Genomic DNA, 15,697 nt, shown 5'->3' with positions numbered 1-15,697 from the left:
GGATGATACCAGTCTCACAATACTCATTAGTATTGGGAAAACAGCCCTCATGTTGGAAATAAACATCATCATGGTGTCATTGAGTCACATTTATTTATTTTCCAAGCTATTGCACACAACATTTAGCATACAGGAGGTTAAAGAGTAACTTTCATGGAAAAACATTTTAGGCTTAGTTTTACTGACACACTTCACACGGGAAACTGCTGAGTGTGAAAAACCCAGCAGCGGTGCAGTTCTTGACACTCAAACCGGTGTGCCTGGCACCTACCACACCCCGTTCAAAGGCACTTAAATATGTTGTCTTTCCCATTCACCTTCTGAATGACACACAATACATGACCCAATTGTCTCAAGGCGTAAAATAAATCCTTCTTTAACCCGTCTCCTCTCCATCTACACTGATTGAAGTGAATTTAACAAGTGACATCGACAAGGGATCATAGCTTTCACCTGGATTCACCTTGTCAGTGTATTTTGGTCTTTTGGTAGTAAATCTAGTTCGTAGGCTACACTCCCTTCTAGATGTGCTGAGTGGTACCACCTCAAGGCTTACTATAAAAGCAGGTGACAGCACGGCGAATATATTTTGCATGATGCTTCCTTGACTACTGCCGTTACACATAATTGGGAAATCAGTATGGCACGTTTCCGCATATGACCAAATTCAAAATTTTTGCTTACCCTTTCATACACATCTATGTGGTTTTAAGAACAAATGTGTAGGCTATGAGGATTATATGATGTTCATATTCATAGAAATACATGACAATGGTGGTCATGTTTTTTTCTCACCTGCTATAACTGATTGATGGTGCAGTCTGCAAAGGCAGTTGGCTCATAGTTAAAAATATGAGTTTGAATCCCAAACAGGGCAGATATTATTTTGATCCTATATTTACAATATTCATCCGATGCCCACACACTTCTAATTCTGAAAAGTGAAAGCCTACTACCAGGGGTCACACTGGTTTTTATACAGTACCCAAGACCAACCTGTGAATTAATTTGACCATTGGAAAAAGAGCTACTGCGTAAATACTGCAATACAGGTTGGATTGAATTGAGCCCCTAACCTTCATTTTCAAGGTGATTGCACTTTTCACAATACCACATAAAAATAAAAAAAATCCATCCCATGGGATTTGAACTTACACCCCAAGTAGCAATTGGAACTCGGCGCCTTACCACCGTGAGCTAACTCCCCAGAGCCGTATTTGTTTACAATGCACATATTTTTATTATCAGAGTGTGCCAGTGGACTTCTGGTAAGTATGCTTTAGTGAGAATGTGTTGGGATCAGATACAACTACATTTACCCACCACCAAAATAAATATTTGAGCAATTTCCCCCCCACCCACAACTTCTCACGTGAATGCATTTTTTAAAACAAATTTAAAGTGTAGGGCAAAGGCTCAAATTGGAGTTGAGAGTTACCCTTTAAAAAAGGACCAAAGAGTTTGTCGGCTTCGTGTTTTCATTTTACTATAAAAAAATGTTTTTAAAACGTTTTTTAAATGTGTGATACTGGTATTGTCACAGCCTCAATGGATACAGCACATCAGCCTTAATATGAAGAGAGGTTAGTATTCTAGTAGCAAAAGAAGAGCAAGCAATAAACCTACATTAGTTGAAAGTTTGTTTTACCCAAATATTCTAAGAATCGATATAGCCCAACTCCAGGCTGAAGAACAGGAAATACACATATTCAAATCTCATGGTGGGTAGGCTTTCCATCCCAGTAATCTTATGAGAAACAGGACTGGATTACAACTTCATACACAGTGGTCCCCAAACTTTGAGCTGAGATCACAGAGTCAAAATGAAGGCCAAGATCTACCGCTCAGAATTTTTTAAAACATAACATTTAAAAAAAACGTAAGCCTGTGCAACACTAACCTATTACAGCAGTTCTGTAACAATGAGGTTTGTAGTAGGCTATATGCCAAATACATTATCACTGCATATCGGTTATGCTCGAACTGTCCTGCCAATGTTCTTCTCAGACCATAAAAATATAGATTTTAAAACTTGAGGAATATGATCACACTGGTTATAGATCACTTGTGGTATTACTTGTGAGGCACAGCTGAGTGAGCATACATTTAAATAAATGTGCTTTTTGTGCCTGCATCTGATGGTCTGTCTCAGTGGAGGGAGAGCATCAGAAGGTCAACCTCCCACCATCAGACAGTCCCTTAGCCCTCCATGTAGACTGACCAAAAAGGGGAGTCTTCCAGCTGATAGCAAAAATCGAGTCATACCACATTATTTCTGCCTCATGCACAAATTCATGTTGTTACTCCTATGACCAGAGAAAGTGATATTCCTCTATATTAAAAAACACATCTACCAATAACTCCAGCCTATCAATACATTTTGCTACTAATTTCTTGAAGCTGCAATGCTGGTTGCAGCGCGAGTGGCGAAGCACATTTCATGGTTTATAAACGTGTTGAATAAAAACATAAACATGAACTCACTCAAATACAGAAGCTCTGTTGTATTTGTTGATAGTCTCTCTTTAGTCATGGTTTTAGACATTTTGAAGTCACAGTATCAACTTACTTTTCTGTGCATTTGAGGAAGCTGCAGACAGACACAGAGGGGTCAAATGGTGGGGAAAACAAGTTCACATTGGTGATACCAGAACTGTGATTAGGTGCGTGTCATTTTTCTTATTTAAATTGTTACTAAGCCACAAACAATGTCATCAAATCATTGTTCAAAACAAAAAAACAGTATTAGGCCTAGTTATTTAAAAAAAAATCTAGTCTATAGAATGATTTTCAAATTGGTAGGGCCATGTTTCTCTTATCCATAAAAATACTCAGATATCAGTTATTAGCCTACCTTTTAAAAACAAATATTATAGCCATATCAAGTGTAGGCCATTGTTATTTCATCTTGATCATCTAGGTATGCGCATTCACGCCATTCTTCCATTACGCCTCATGTCCACCAGATGCAAACTGTGTTCTGGCGGAAGTCATTCATTGTCAATGGAGCAGTCCGTAACGCTATGTTGGGGGTGCTATGTTTGTACCACCGCGTGATAAAGCAACGCAGGAGTTGAAAATATTGAACGTATGTGGTACACCGAAAACACCGTAGCCTAGTACGGCACTAGGCTACGGTGTTTTCGGTGTACCACATACGTTCAATATTTTCAACTCCTGCGTTGCTTTATCACGCGGTGGTACAAACATTAGTACACAGACTCCAACTAGCTAGCTTTTAGCTAGTTGAAAAGTGAAGCACTTGGACATCAAGTGCGGAAAATGCTGGCTAGACATCCAGAAAAGAAAAATGCATCTGGTGGACATCGGGCATTAGGCTACATTTGCTTTATGGTTAAGGTTAGGAATAAGGTTAGTAGTGTGGTTAAGGTTAAAATCACATTTTAAGAAGATAAATTACATAAATAAGCTGGCTTTATGACTTTGTGGCTGTGGTAACTAGTGACAAATGCTACTTTCCGACATAAAAAGGAAGTGATGGGATTTCACTTATAGTATAGCCTGCCTTATGCTAAATCAGAAGGGGGAAAACCATGGCTGACTTGGTGGAAAAGAAAGCAGGTCTTTGCTTTCAGGCCGACTGATAAATGTGAGGGATCAGCAGCAGACCTGACTGAAGTTACTTGCAGAATATGCAAAAAAAAATATCAGGGCAAAGGACCTCCGTCAACATTAACAAGTGAATCATCCTGCTGAGTGCTCAACTCTGGGGCAGAAGAGGTGAACATGCTTGTGTTCCTTGCCAGAAAACTTTAGGTCTACCTAAGACTTGGCAACAAAAACAACTAGACCTAATTGTTCCTCATTGCACTTTAATTTTAAAATGGAGCCTATATTCAAAATACATTTCTTATAGGCAAAAATACTCTGTCAAATCTTGAAAGACTTATTTGCAGCATTTGTTTTTTTAGACTATTTTACAGTGCCTTGCGAAATTATTCAGCCCCCTTAAGTTAATACTTTGTAGCGCCACCTTTTGCTGCGATTACAGCTGTAAGTCGCTTGGGGTATGTCTCTATCAGTTTTGCACATCGAGAGACTGACATTTTTTCCCATTCCTCCTTGCAAAACAGCTCGAGCTCAGTGAGGTTGGATGGAGAGCATTTGTGAACAGCAGTTTTCAGTTCTTTCCACAGATTCTCGATTGGATTCAGGTCTGGACTTTGACTTGGCCATTCTAACACCTGGATATGTTTATTTTTGAACCATTCCATTGTAGATTTTGCTTTATGTTTTGGATCATTGTCTTGTTGGAAGACAAATCTCCGTCCCAGTCTCAGGTCTTTTGCAGACTCCATCAGGTTTTCTTCCAGAATGGTCCTGTATTTGGCTCCATCCATCTTCCCATCAATTTTAACCATCTTCCCTGTCCCTGCTGAAGAAAAGCAGGCCCAAACCATGATGCTGCCACCACCATGTTTGACAGTGGGGATGGTGTGTTCAGCTGTGTTGCTTTTACGCCAAACATAACGTTTTGCATTGTTGCCAAAAAGTTCAATTTTGGTTTCATCTGACCAGAGCACCTTCTTCCACATGTTTGGTGTGTCTCCCAGGTGGCCTGTGGCAAACGTTAAACGACACTTTATGGATATCTTTAAGAAATGGCTTTCTTCTTGCCACTCTTCCATAAAGGCCAGATTTGTGCAATATACGACTGATTGCTGTCCTATGGACAGAGTCTCCCACCTCAGCTGTAGATCTCTGCAGTTCATCCAGAGTGATCATGGGCCTCTTGGCTGCATCTCTGATCAGTCTTCTCCTTGTATGAGCTGAAAGTTTAGAGGGACGGCCAGGTCTTGGTAGATTTGCAGTGGTCTGATACTCCTTCCATTTCAATATTATCGCTTGCACAGTGCTTCTTGGGATGTTTAAAGCTTGGGAAATCTTTTTGTATCCAAATCCGGCTTTAAACTTCTTCACAACAGTATCTCGGACCTGCCTGGTGTGTTCCTTGTTCTTCATGATGCTCTCTGCGCTTTTAACGGACCTCTGAGACTATCACAGTGCAGGTGCATTTATACGGACACTTGATTACACACAGGTGGATTGTATTTATCATCATTAGTCATTTAGGTCAACATTGGATCATTCAGAGATCCTCACTGAACTTCTGGAGAGAGTTTGCTGCACTGAAAGTCAAGGGGCTGAATAATTTTGCACGCCCAATTTTTCAGTTTTTGATTTGTAAAAAAAGTTTGAAATATCCAATAAATGTCGTTCCACTTCATGATTGTGTCCCACTTGTTGTTGATTCTTCACAAAAAAATACAGTTTTATATCTTTATGTTTGAAGCCTGAAATGTGGCAAAAGGTCGCAAAGTTCAAGGGGGCCGAATACTTTCGCAAGGCACTGTATATGCCTATATTTAGGATTTGTACAGTTTATTAGGCAAAAGGCATAGCCTGGTTAATAGGCCTATTTGTTTTAAGCCTAAACCAATGTTCATGCAAGTGGTAATAGTTTTCTGACTGTGGTGAACCTTTATATAAAATACACAATTTGTAAGTTATTCAAAATAAAATGTTGTTTTTCAGACAACTATGACACCAACTCATCATCAATTCATTTTTTGTTCCCGCTTATTGAAAGTTCTGCTACGGGAACTTATATGCTCAGTTTACGGACAATAATAAACACTTCGTAAATATTAGTTAAACTTTTAATGATAGGCTACTATGTGTAGGTCTATAGCCTATTGTTGGTTTGGTTTGCAAGGAGAGAGTCTCTCTCTGAGTAGGCTAGGCCAACAAGTCACATTCAAATCAAATGGGGAGAAAAGGGGAAATTAAGATTTTAAAACAATAAGCCAGACAGAGTGTCTGCTGTAAACATCATCTAACATTGGAGAGGGGAGGGAAAAATAACAAAAAACACGTTAAGCCCCATCTGACATTTTGCGCTGCTTTGGTGCCCTCCATTCTTTCTACATTGTGATCTTGCATTAGCAACTACCACACATGTATTGAACATTTTAGGTTTGGCAAATAGGGAATAGGCCATTTGGCATGTCGCCCTGCTGTGTGCTTGCTGCCCTGCCAGACTAAAATATGCTAAAACATAGTTTGTGACATCACAATGTCATCATCATCGACGATGGCTGAAAAACATGGTTGATAGAAGATGCAATCGTAAAATCGTCCGACACTATTGCAAGGCTTGATCGTAGTTTTTTTTTTACAGAAATGTTTCGTAATTGACCACCAAATAGGGGAAGGAAGTTCAAATAAACCTCACCTGTAGCGGTGCTTCCTGGATCTGGAGCGGCTTCTCGAGCGAGACCGAGTGTAAGACCTGGATCTGGACTTTGATCTGGAGCGGGACCGTGCAGGGGAATCTGGAGCCTTGGACATCTCCGCAGTCACAACTGTCTAGAGGTTTACCTGTCCAACAACAGGGTGATGTTAGTATGCACTGGGTAATACACTTGTGCTTTAGACAGTTCTCAACTTTCATGCCTATTGAACAAAATTGATACGCCTAAAACCAGGAAGTTGCCATCCTTGAAATAAGCACAGATCTACAATAAAACTAGTTTACTTGCAAAAATATACAGTACTAGTCAAAGTTTGGACACACCTACTAATTCAAGTGTTCATTTTTACCATTATCTAAATTGTAGAATAATAGTGAAGACATCAAATCTATGAGACAACATATACGGAATCATATAGTAACCAAAAAATGTGTTAAACAAATCAAATTCAATTTTCTATTTGAGATTCTTCAAAGTAGCTACCCTTCACCTTGACAGCTTTGCACACACTTGGCATTCTCTCAACCAGCTTCATGTCACCTGGAATGCATTTCAATTAACAGGTGTGTCTTGTTAAAAGTACATTCGGAATTTCTTTCCTTCTTAATGCGTTTGAGCCAATCAGTTGTGTTGTGACAAGGTAGGGTTGGTATACAGAAAATAGCCCTATTTGGTAAAAGACCAAGTCCATATTATGGCAGGAACAGCTCAAATAAGCAAAGTGAAACGACAGTCCACATTACTTTAAGACATGAAGGTCAAGAACTTTGAACATTTCTTCAAGTGCAGTTGCAAAAACCATCCAGCTCTATGATGAAACTGGCTCTCATGAGCACCGCCACAGGAAAGGAAGACCCAGAGTTACCTCTGCTGCAGAGGATAAGTTCATTAGAGTTACCAGCTTCAGAAATTGCAGCCCAAATAAATGTGTCACTGAGTTCAAGTAACAGACATCTCAACATCCACTGTTCAGAGACAATCAGGACTTCATGGTCAAATTGCTGCAAAGAAACCACTACTAAAAGGACACCAATAAAGAAGAAGAGACTTGCTTGGGCCAAGAAACACGATTAATGGGCATTAGACCGGTGGGAACCTGTCCTTTGGTCTGAGGAGTCCAAATTTTAGATTTTTGGCTCCAACCGCTGTGTCTTTGTGAGATGCAGATTATGTTAACGGATGATCTCTGCATGTGTGGTTCCCACTGTGAAGCATGGAGTAGGAGGTGTGATGGTGCTTTGCTGGTGACAGTGTCAGGGATTTATTTTGAATTCAAGGCACACTTAACCAGCATGGCTACCACAGTATTCTGCAGTGATACACCATCCCATCTGGTTTGTGCTTAGTGGGACAATCTTTTTTTTTTTTTTACAGGACAATGACCTGAAACACACCTCCAGGCTATGTAAGGGCTATTTGACCAAGAAGGAGAGTGATTCAAGTGCTGCATCAGACTACCTGGCCTCCACAATCACCCGACCTCAACCCAATTGAGATGGTTTGGGATGAATTGGACCGCAGAGTGGAGTAAAAGTAGCCAACAAGTGCTCAGCATGTGGGAACCCCTTCAAGACTGTTGGAAAAGCATTCCTCATGAAGCAGGTTGAGAGAATGCCAAGAGTGTGCAAAGCTGTCATCAAGGTAAAGGGTGGCTACTTTGAAGAATCTCAAATATAAAATACTTTTTTGGTTACTACATGATTCAATATGTTATTTCATAGTTGATGTCTTCACTATTATTCTACAATGTAGAAAATCAAATTTAAAAAAACTTGAATGAGTAACAAAATGTTGACAAATACTGTATATAAAATCACTACACAACTTAAAAACAATGTCCAAGAAAATCAACTCTACAAATTCAAAATCATGGCCCCCAGAGAATCTTGGAGCCTATCAGCAACCAGAGGCCTGTCTGACTATGTCCCAAATGCCACCCTATACCTACAGACCCTGGTCAAAAGTAGTGCACTATATATAAGGCAGGGGTTGTCAACAGACTAAATCTAGTTGATTTAGGGAATAGGTGCCATTTGAGACGGCCTATTTCTAGAGCTGTTGTGACCTCAGGTCTGGAACAATGACTTGACACCTTGTCCCCCGTCTACAAGACCCACTGCCTAGCGGCCCTCACCTGCTTAACCCCTGCCTGTCACCAGCAGTACCGCCAAAAGCCCCACACGACCTTCACGGCGAGTGTGGAAAAAGGCTAAACCTGGCACTGGCTAAAAATAGAAACTACACTGTCCGAATATATAACAAGAGAGAATGGTGAGGAATGCTTTTAGCGCCGGCTTTATCCTGCAGCCATATCCATAGTGCATGATAGTGCAGGTGGGGGCTGGGAATAGAGCAGCACTATTTCGGACACAAGACACACAGCCTCTGGCAACTCCATGGGGGTAATATTCAGCCCAAAGGACAGGTGCCTCCATCAAAACAGAAAGGAGGGATGGGGACGTAGTCCAAGATCAGACATAACACGAAGGATTTGAACATAGCTTTAAAAATCCTGACAGAAATCTAGTGCTCCGGCCCAAACATCCTTCTGAATATCAGGCAGCACGAACATGTTTTATATTGTTTTCCTTGTGAAGTTATTAGAAAAGATAACGTCTAACTTCCAGCCACACAATCATCTCAGGGGTGTCAAACTCATTCCATGGAGGGCATAACGTCTGCTGGTTTTTGTTTCTCTTTCAAATAAGAATAAGAATAAAAAAACAGATGAGGGGAATTGCTTGCTAATCAGCTACCTTAATTCATCAAACAAGTACAAGGGAGGAGTGAAAAGCCGGTCCTCTGTGGAATGAGTTTGACATGTGATCTAGGACAAGTCAAAGGCAACTGGCCTCCTCACACGTGCATCAATATAATTGGACACAATGTACCATCATTTAACAGTGCAGTCTTCTCTGGAATAGCAGAGGAGGAAGACAAGTAAACAAAATTATGCAACTGGGTACTTATTGTAGGGTTAGGATGTCAAATTTGGTATTCAAATGTATTTTGGAAACACTTCCCAACAATACACAAGTATTACAATGATTTTTTATTGTTCTGTAGTACTGTTAGCGATTGACAGTAGAGAGGACACTATGGCCCAAATGGGCCAAGAGAGTGGCAGAAGTCAGGGGTCAAGTGCTCTGCATTTTTCTATTTCATTGCTAACAAAACATTATTTCAAATATTTAGAGGAGTTAACTTTAAGGTAGTCCACATACATAACACTAACTAGCAATGCATAAAGACGCTGTTAAGCAATTAGGCCCAACCTTTGTATTTGCTCATAGCGAATGAGGATGCACTGCACACACCATCAAATGGTAAATCATTTATCAATTAAAATTACAAGCATTTCACGGCACCTGCAATAACATCTGCAAATCTGTGTATGCGACTAATGAACTTAGATTTAGATTTCTTGTCCAATTGGTATTTCAACCACAAACAAATGGTTTTCTTCAATCTACTGCCAAAATATGATTAACTTGTTCTCACAGGTTGTATCTATACATTGCAATCAACACAATGATGAGCATTTGCAATTTTGCACTTGTAGGCCTATTTCTTGCCTATTGTTCTCACCAAACCAGTTAGAGCCTAATGTTGGGACATAGACTATAATGAGTAGCCTAATACAGAAAAGACAGAGGTAGACCTATGATAAACAAGGCTGTCTACTGGTTAATAATTAGCAGTGGAAGGTTTGTATGTGAATCATCACTGTCTGATGCTCCTTTCCTCATTCCCATGGCTGTGCAGTGCATCCTGCAGAGTGCATGTTACAAGCACTGTATTGTATTTACTCCGCAATGCCTCAGTGCCTTCCTTCACTTTCCCTGGCCCGCATTGTCAACCTTATTCATCAAAACCGGCTTTCTCTGTCTACATCCCAAATAGCACCCTATTCCCTACATAGTGCACTACTTTTGACCAGATCCTAAAAGTTGTGCACTATGTAGTGAATAAGGTGCCATCTGGGACATACCCTTACCCCCTCTCAAACTTAAGTCAAGCAATCAGAACAGAGAATAAATATTTCACAATGTGTTGTTCTTCCCCTTCTTGAACAGTATGCTGGTAAGGGGTTGTAGTGTACAAACGAGACAAGGGAGGTGGGGTCTTGGGAAGTGTTGACACATCATGTACACAGGAAATCTGACAGAAAGTTCCTTTACAACCTAGGTCTCTAGATCCTCAGCTTTCACAGATTCTGAAGAACATGGCTTTGTGACTTCGCTATGTTACTCATTCAGACATAAAAGTTTACACTTCAACTAAGCAGTAGTCTCTCACAGAGAAGTGCAAGTCACATACCCAGCTAGAGTTCAGGTTTTTTCACAGTAAGAGGCTTCTAATTCTGGTCAACATACAGGCAGACAAAAAGAGCCTGTAGTTACTAAATGTGGGACCTATCCTAGTGCACACGCAGGCCTAGCATATAGACTGCGGTTTAAAAGTTTGAGGTCACTAATACCCTGACTACATCGCGTGCGCGAGCGTTGCAAAATACATTTAGAAATCTATATTATTCAATTATTGCGCGAGCGCAAACAAGCGTCTGCGTTGCCAAGGGCTAAAATAGAAGTCAGTTCTATTTGTGACACAGATTGCGCTGCAAGTCCTGCCTCTCCCATCTCCTCATTGGTTTATAGAAGCAGGTACTAAAGGTTGACCGATTAAGATTTTACCAATTATTGGAGGACCAAAAAAGGCCAACACCAATTAAATCGGACTATTTTATTTCTTTATTTGTAATAATGACAATTACAACAATACTGAAATTAACACTTATTTTAACTTAATATAATACATTAATAAAATCAATTTAGCCTCAAATAAATAATGAAACATGTTCAATTTGGTTTAAATAATGCAAAAACAAAGTGTTGGAGAAGAAAGTAAAAGTGCAATATGTGCCATGTAAAAAAGCTAACATTTAAGTTCCTTGCTCAGAACATGAGAACATATGAAAGCTGGTGGTTCCTTTTAACACGTGTCTTCAATATTCCCAGGTAAGAAGTTTTAGGTTGAAGTTATTATAGGAATTATAGGACTATTCATCTCTATACCATTTGTATTTCATATACAGTGCCTTGCGAAAGTATTCGGCCCCCTTGAACTTTGCGACCTTTTGCCACATTTCAGGCTTCAAACATAAAGATATAAAACTGTATTTTTTTGTGAAGAATCAACAACAAGTGGGACACAATCATGAAGTGGAACGACATTTATTGGATATTTCAAACTTTTTTAACAAATCAAAAACTGAAAAATTGGGCGTGCAAAATTATTCAGCCCCTTTACTTTCAAGTGCAGCAAACTCTCTCCAGAAGTTCAGTGAGGATCTCTGAATGATCCAATGTTGACCTAAATGACTAATGATGATAAATACAATCCACCTGTGTGTAATCAAGTCTCCGTATAAATGCACCTGCACTGTGATAGTCTCAGAGGTCCGTTAAAAGCGCAGAGAGCATCATGAAGAACAAGGAACATACCAGGCAGGTCCGAGATACTGTTGTGAAGACATTTAAAACCGGATTTGGATACAAAAAGATTACCCAAGCTTTTAACATCCCAAGGAGCACTGTGCAAGCGATAATATTGAAATGGAAGGAGTATCAGACCCCTGCAAATCTACCAAGACCTGGCCGTCCCTCTAAACTTTCAGCTCATACAAGGAGAAGACTGATCAGAGATGCAGCCAAGAGGCCCATGATCACTCTGGATGAACTGCAGAGATCTACAGCTGAGGTGGGAGACTCTGTCCATAGGACAACAATCCGTATATTGCACAAATCTGGCCTTTATGGAAGAGTGGCAAGAAGAAAGCCATTTCTTAAAGATATCCATAAAAAGTGTCGTTTAAAGTTTGCCACAAGCCACCTGGGAGACACACCAAACATGTGGAAGAAGGTGCTCTGGTCAGATGAAACCAAAATTGAACTTTTTGGCAACAATGCAAAACGTTATGTTTGGCGTAAAAGCAACACAGCTGAACACACCATCCCCACTGTCAAACATGGTGGTGGCAGCATCATGGTTTGGGCCTGCTTTTCTTCAGCAGGGACAGGGAAGATGGTTAAAATTGATGGGAAGACGGATGGAGCCAAATACAGGACCATTCTGGAAGAAAACCTGATGGAGTCTGCAATAGACCTGAGACTGGGACGGAGATTTGTCTTCCAACAGACAATGATCCAAAACATAAAGCAAAATCTACAATGAAATGGTTCAAAAATAAACATATCCAGGTGTTAGAATGGCCAAGTCAGTCCAGACCTGAATCCAATTGAGAATCTGTGGAAAGAACTGAAAACTGCTGTTCACAAATGCACTCCATCCAACCTCAGAGCTCGAGATGTTTTGCAAGGAGGAATGGGAAAAAAATTCAGTCTCTCGATGTGCAAAACTGATAGAGACATACCCCAAGCGACTTACAGCTGTAATCGCAGCAAAAGGTGGCGCTACAAAGTATTAACTTAAGGGGGCTGAATAATTTTGCACGCCCAATTTTTCAGTTTTTGATTTGTTAAAAAAGTTTGAAATATCCAATAAATGTCGTTCCACTTCATGATTGTGTCCCACTTGTTGTTGATTCTTCACAAAAAAATACAGTTTTATATCTTTATGTTTGAAGCCTGAAATGTGGCAAAAGGTCACAAAGTTCAAGGGGGCCGAATACTTTCGCAAGGCACTGTACCTTTGACTATTGGATGTTCTTATAGGCACTTTAGTGTAACAGTATGGCTTCCGTCCCTCTCCTCGCCCCTACCCGGGCTCGAACCAGGAACACATCGAAAACAGCAACCCTCAAAGCATCGTTATCCATTGCTCCACATACGCCACGGTCCTTGCAGGGCAAGGGGAACAACTACTGCATGGTCCTTGAGCGAGTGCAGTCACCGATTGAAACGCTATTAGCGCACACCCCGCTAACTAGCTAGACATTTCACATCGGTTACACCAGCCTAATTTCGGGAGTTGATAGGCTTGAAGTCATAAATAGCTCAATGCTTGAAGCACAACGAAGAGCTGCTTGAAACGGACGAAAGTGCTGTTTGAATGAATGCTTACAAGCCTGCTGCTGCCTACCACTACTCAGACTGCTCTATAAAATATCAAATCATAGACTAAATTATAACATAATAACTAACACACAGAAATACGAGCCTTTGGTCATTAATATGGTCAAATCCGGAAACTATAATTTCGAAAACAAAATGTTTATTAATTCAGTGAAATACAGGACCGTTCTGTATTTTATCTAATGGGTGGTATCCTAAGTCTAATTATTGCTGTTACATTGTACAACCTTCAATGTTATGTCATAATTATGTACAATTCTGGCAAATTAATTCCTGTCTTTGTTAGGAATAAATGGTCTTCACACAGTTTGCAACGAGCCAGGCAGCCCAAACTGCTGCATATGCCCTGACTGCTTGCAAGAGAAGTGACACAATTTCCCTACTTAAAAGTTAGTCATGTTAGCAGGCAATATTAACTAAATATGCAGGTTAAAATATATACTTGTGCATTGATTTTAAAGAAAGGCATTGATGTTTATGGTTAGGTACACATTGGTGCAACGACAGTGCTTTTTTCGCTAATACGCTTGTTAAATCATCACCCGTTTGGAGAAGTAGGCTGTGATTCGATGATAAGTTAACAGGCACCACATCGATTATATGCAACGCAGGACACACTAGATAAACTAGTAAAATCATCAACCATGTGTAGTTAAGTAGTGATTATGTTAGGTTGATTGTTTTTTATAAGATAAGTTTAATGCTAGCTAGCAACTTACCTTGGCTTCTTGCGGCTTCTTGCTGTATGGTTAGTGTTGGACTAGTAACCGGAAGGTTGCAAGATCGAATCCCCGAGCTAAGTTAAAAATCTGTCGTTCTGCCCCTGAACAAGCCAGTTAACCCACCGTTCCTAAACCAACGTTCCTAAGCCTTCATTGAAAATAAGAATGTGTTCTTAACAGACTTGCCTAGTTAAATAAAAAAGGTAAAAAAATATTATTTATTATTTTTATTTATTTATTTATATATATATTTTTAAATCGGCCACAATCGGTGTCCTTTTGGAGATTACCGATTGTTATGAAAACTTGGAATCGGCCCTAATTAAATCAGCCATTCCGATTATTCGGTCGACCTCTAGCAGGTACCCACGTGCCATCTCCTCATTGGTTATACCCACATGGGTGACTGAAAGACAAACGAGGTCAGTGGAGGTAATGCACCATATTTTATGAAAGTTGCCAATCGCAATATAAAAGTTGAGGGAAGAGAAAGCCTGGAAGGAGGAGAGATGACTAGAAACGAGTCAGTTGATTGTTTTATGTGTGGATTAATTGTCGGAGTAGAGGACCTTGTGCATTTCAGGTAAAATAACAACTCAATGTTTATATCCCAGGACAAATTAGCTAGCAACAGCAAGCTAGCTAAATAGGACACATTAGCTACCAAGTGCAAGCTAGCTAAATTGCCATAAATGTTTAATGCTTTTCGACCTGTGCCCAAATGAATGTAATTGGTTCAGTTTGTTCTGATATTTTAACCTGCGTGTCGTGATCGCGTTTGGTGTGGGGGGACAAAACTAATTTATGCACGATGGCGCACGCAGCCGGTTTGGGTTCTGTGTAAGAAACGTCCTTGTTTTTGAAAGAAAAACAATTTTTTTTGTCCATTAAAATAACTTCAAATTGATCAGAAATACAGTGTAGACATTGTTAATATTGTAAATGACTATTGTAGCTGGAAGATTGGAAAAAAGTGTTATGGGCAGAGGTGTTCGGATCACAAAGAACATTTGTGAGACGCAGAAAAAATGAAAAGATGCTGGAGGAGTGCTTGACGCCATCTGTCAAGCATGGTGGAGGCAATGGTCTGGGGCTGCTTTGGTGGTGGTAAAGTGGGAGATTAGTACAGGGTTAAAGGGATCTTGAAGAAGGAAGGCTATCACCATGTTGCAACGCCATACCATACCCTGTGGACGCCGCTTAATTGGAGCCAATTTCCCCCTACAACAGGACAATGACCCAAAGGACAGCTTCAAACTATACAATAACTATTTAGGGAAGAAGCAGTCAGCTGGTATTCTGTCTATAATGGAGTGGCCAGCACAGTCATCGGATCTCAACCCTATTGAGCTGTTGTAAGAGCAGCTTGACCGTATGGTACGGTACGTAAGAAGTGTCCATCAAGCCAATCCAATTTGTGGGAGATGCTTCAGGAAGCATGGGGTGAAATCTCTTCAGATTACCTAAACAAATTGACAACTAGAATGCCAAAGGTCTGCAAAACTGTAATTGTTGCAAATGGAGGATTCGTTGAGAAAGCAAAGTTTGAAGGACACAATTATTATTTAAATTAAAAATCATTATTTATAACCTTGTCAACATCTTG

At 40.1% G+C, this 15,697-nt stretch overlaps 1 protein-coding gene across 9 annotated transcripts in view; it reads right to left on the bottom strand.

Annotated features, from left to right (window-relative positions):
• The window catches only part of LOC139392064 (thyroid hormone receptor associated protein 3b), a 44,362-nt gene that overhangs the window by 13,723 nt on the left and 14,942 nt on the right, over positions 1 to 15,697 (bottom strand). For all 9 annotated transcript variants that reach the window (XR_011629635.1, XR_011629636.1, XM_071139732.1 and 6 more), the window contains exon 2: positions 6,257 to 6,402. Coding sequence is in view for 7 of the 9 variants with exons in the window: in XM_071139732.1 (XP_070995833.1) it covers positions 6,257 to 6,372 (116 nt within the window). In the remaining 2 variants the exon portion in view is untranslated. The remainder of the gene's footprint in view (positions 1 to 6,256; positions 6,403 to 15,697) is intronic.

Source organism: Oncorhynchus clarkii, chromosome 32 (assembly GCF_045791955.1).
Source record: "Oncorhynchus clarkii lewisi isolate Uvic-CL-2024 chromosome 32, UVic_Ocla_1.0, whole genome shotgun sequence".
Taxonomy (NCBI): Eukaryota; Metazoa; Chordata; class Actinopteri; order Salmoniformes; family Salmonidae; genus Oncorhynchus; species Oncorhynchus clarkii.
Note: the sequence above shows the minus strand (reverse complement) of the source record. Positions and strands in the feature narration are given on the sequence as shown.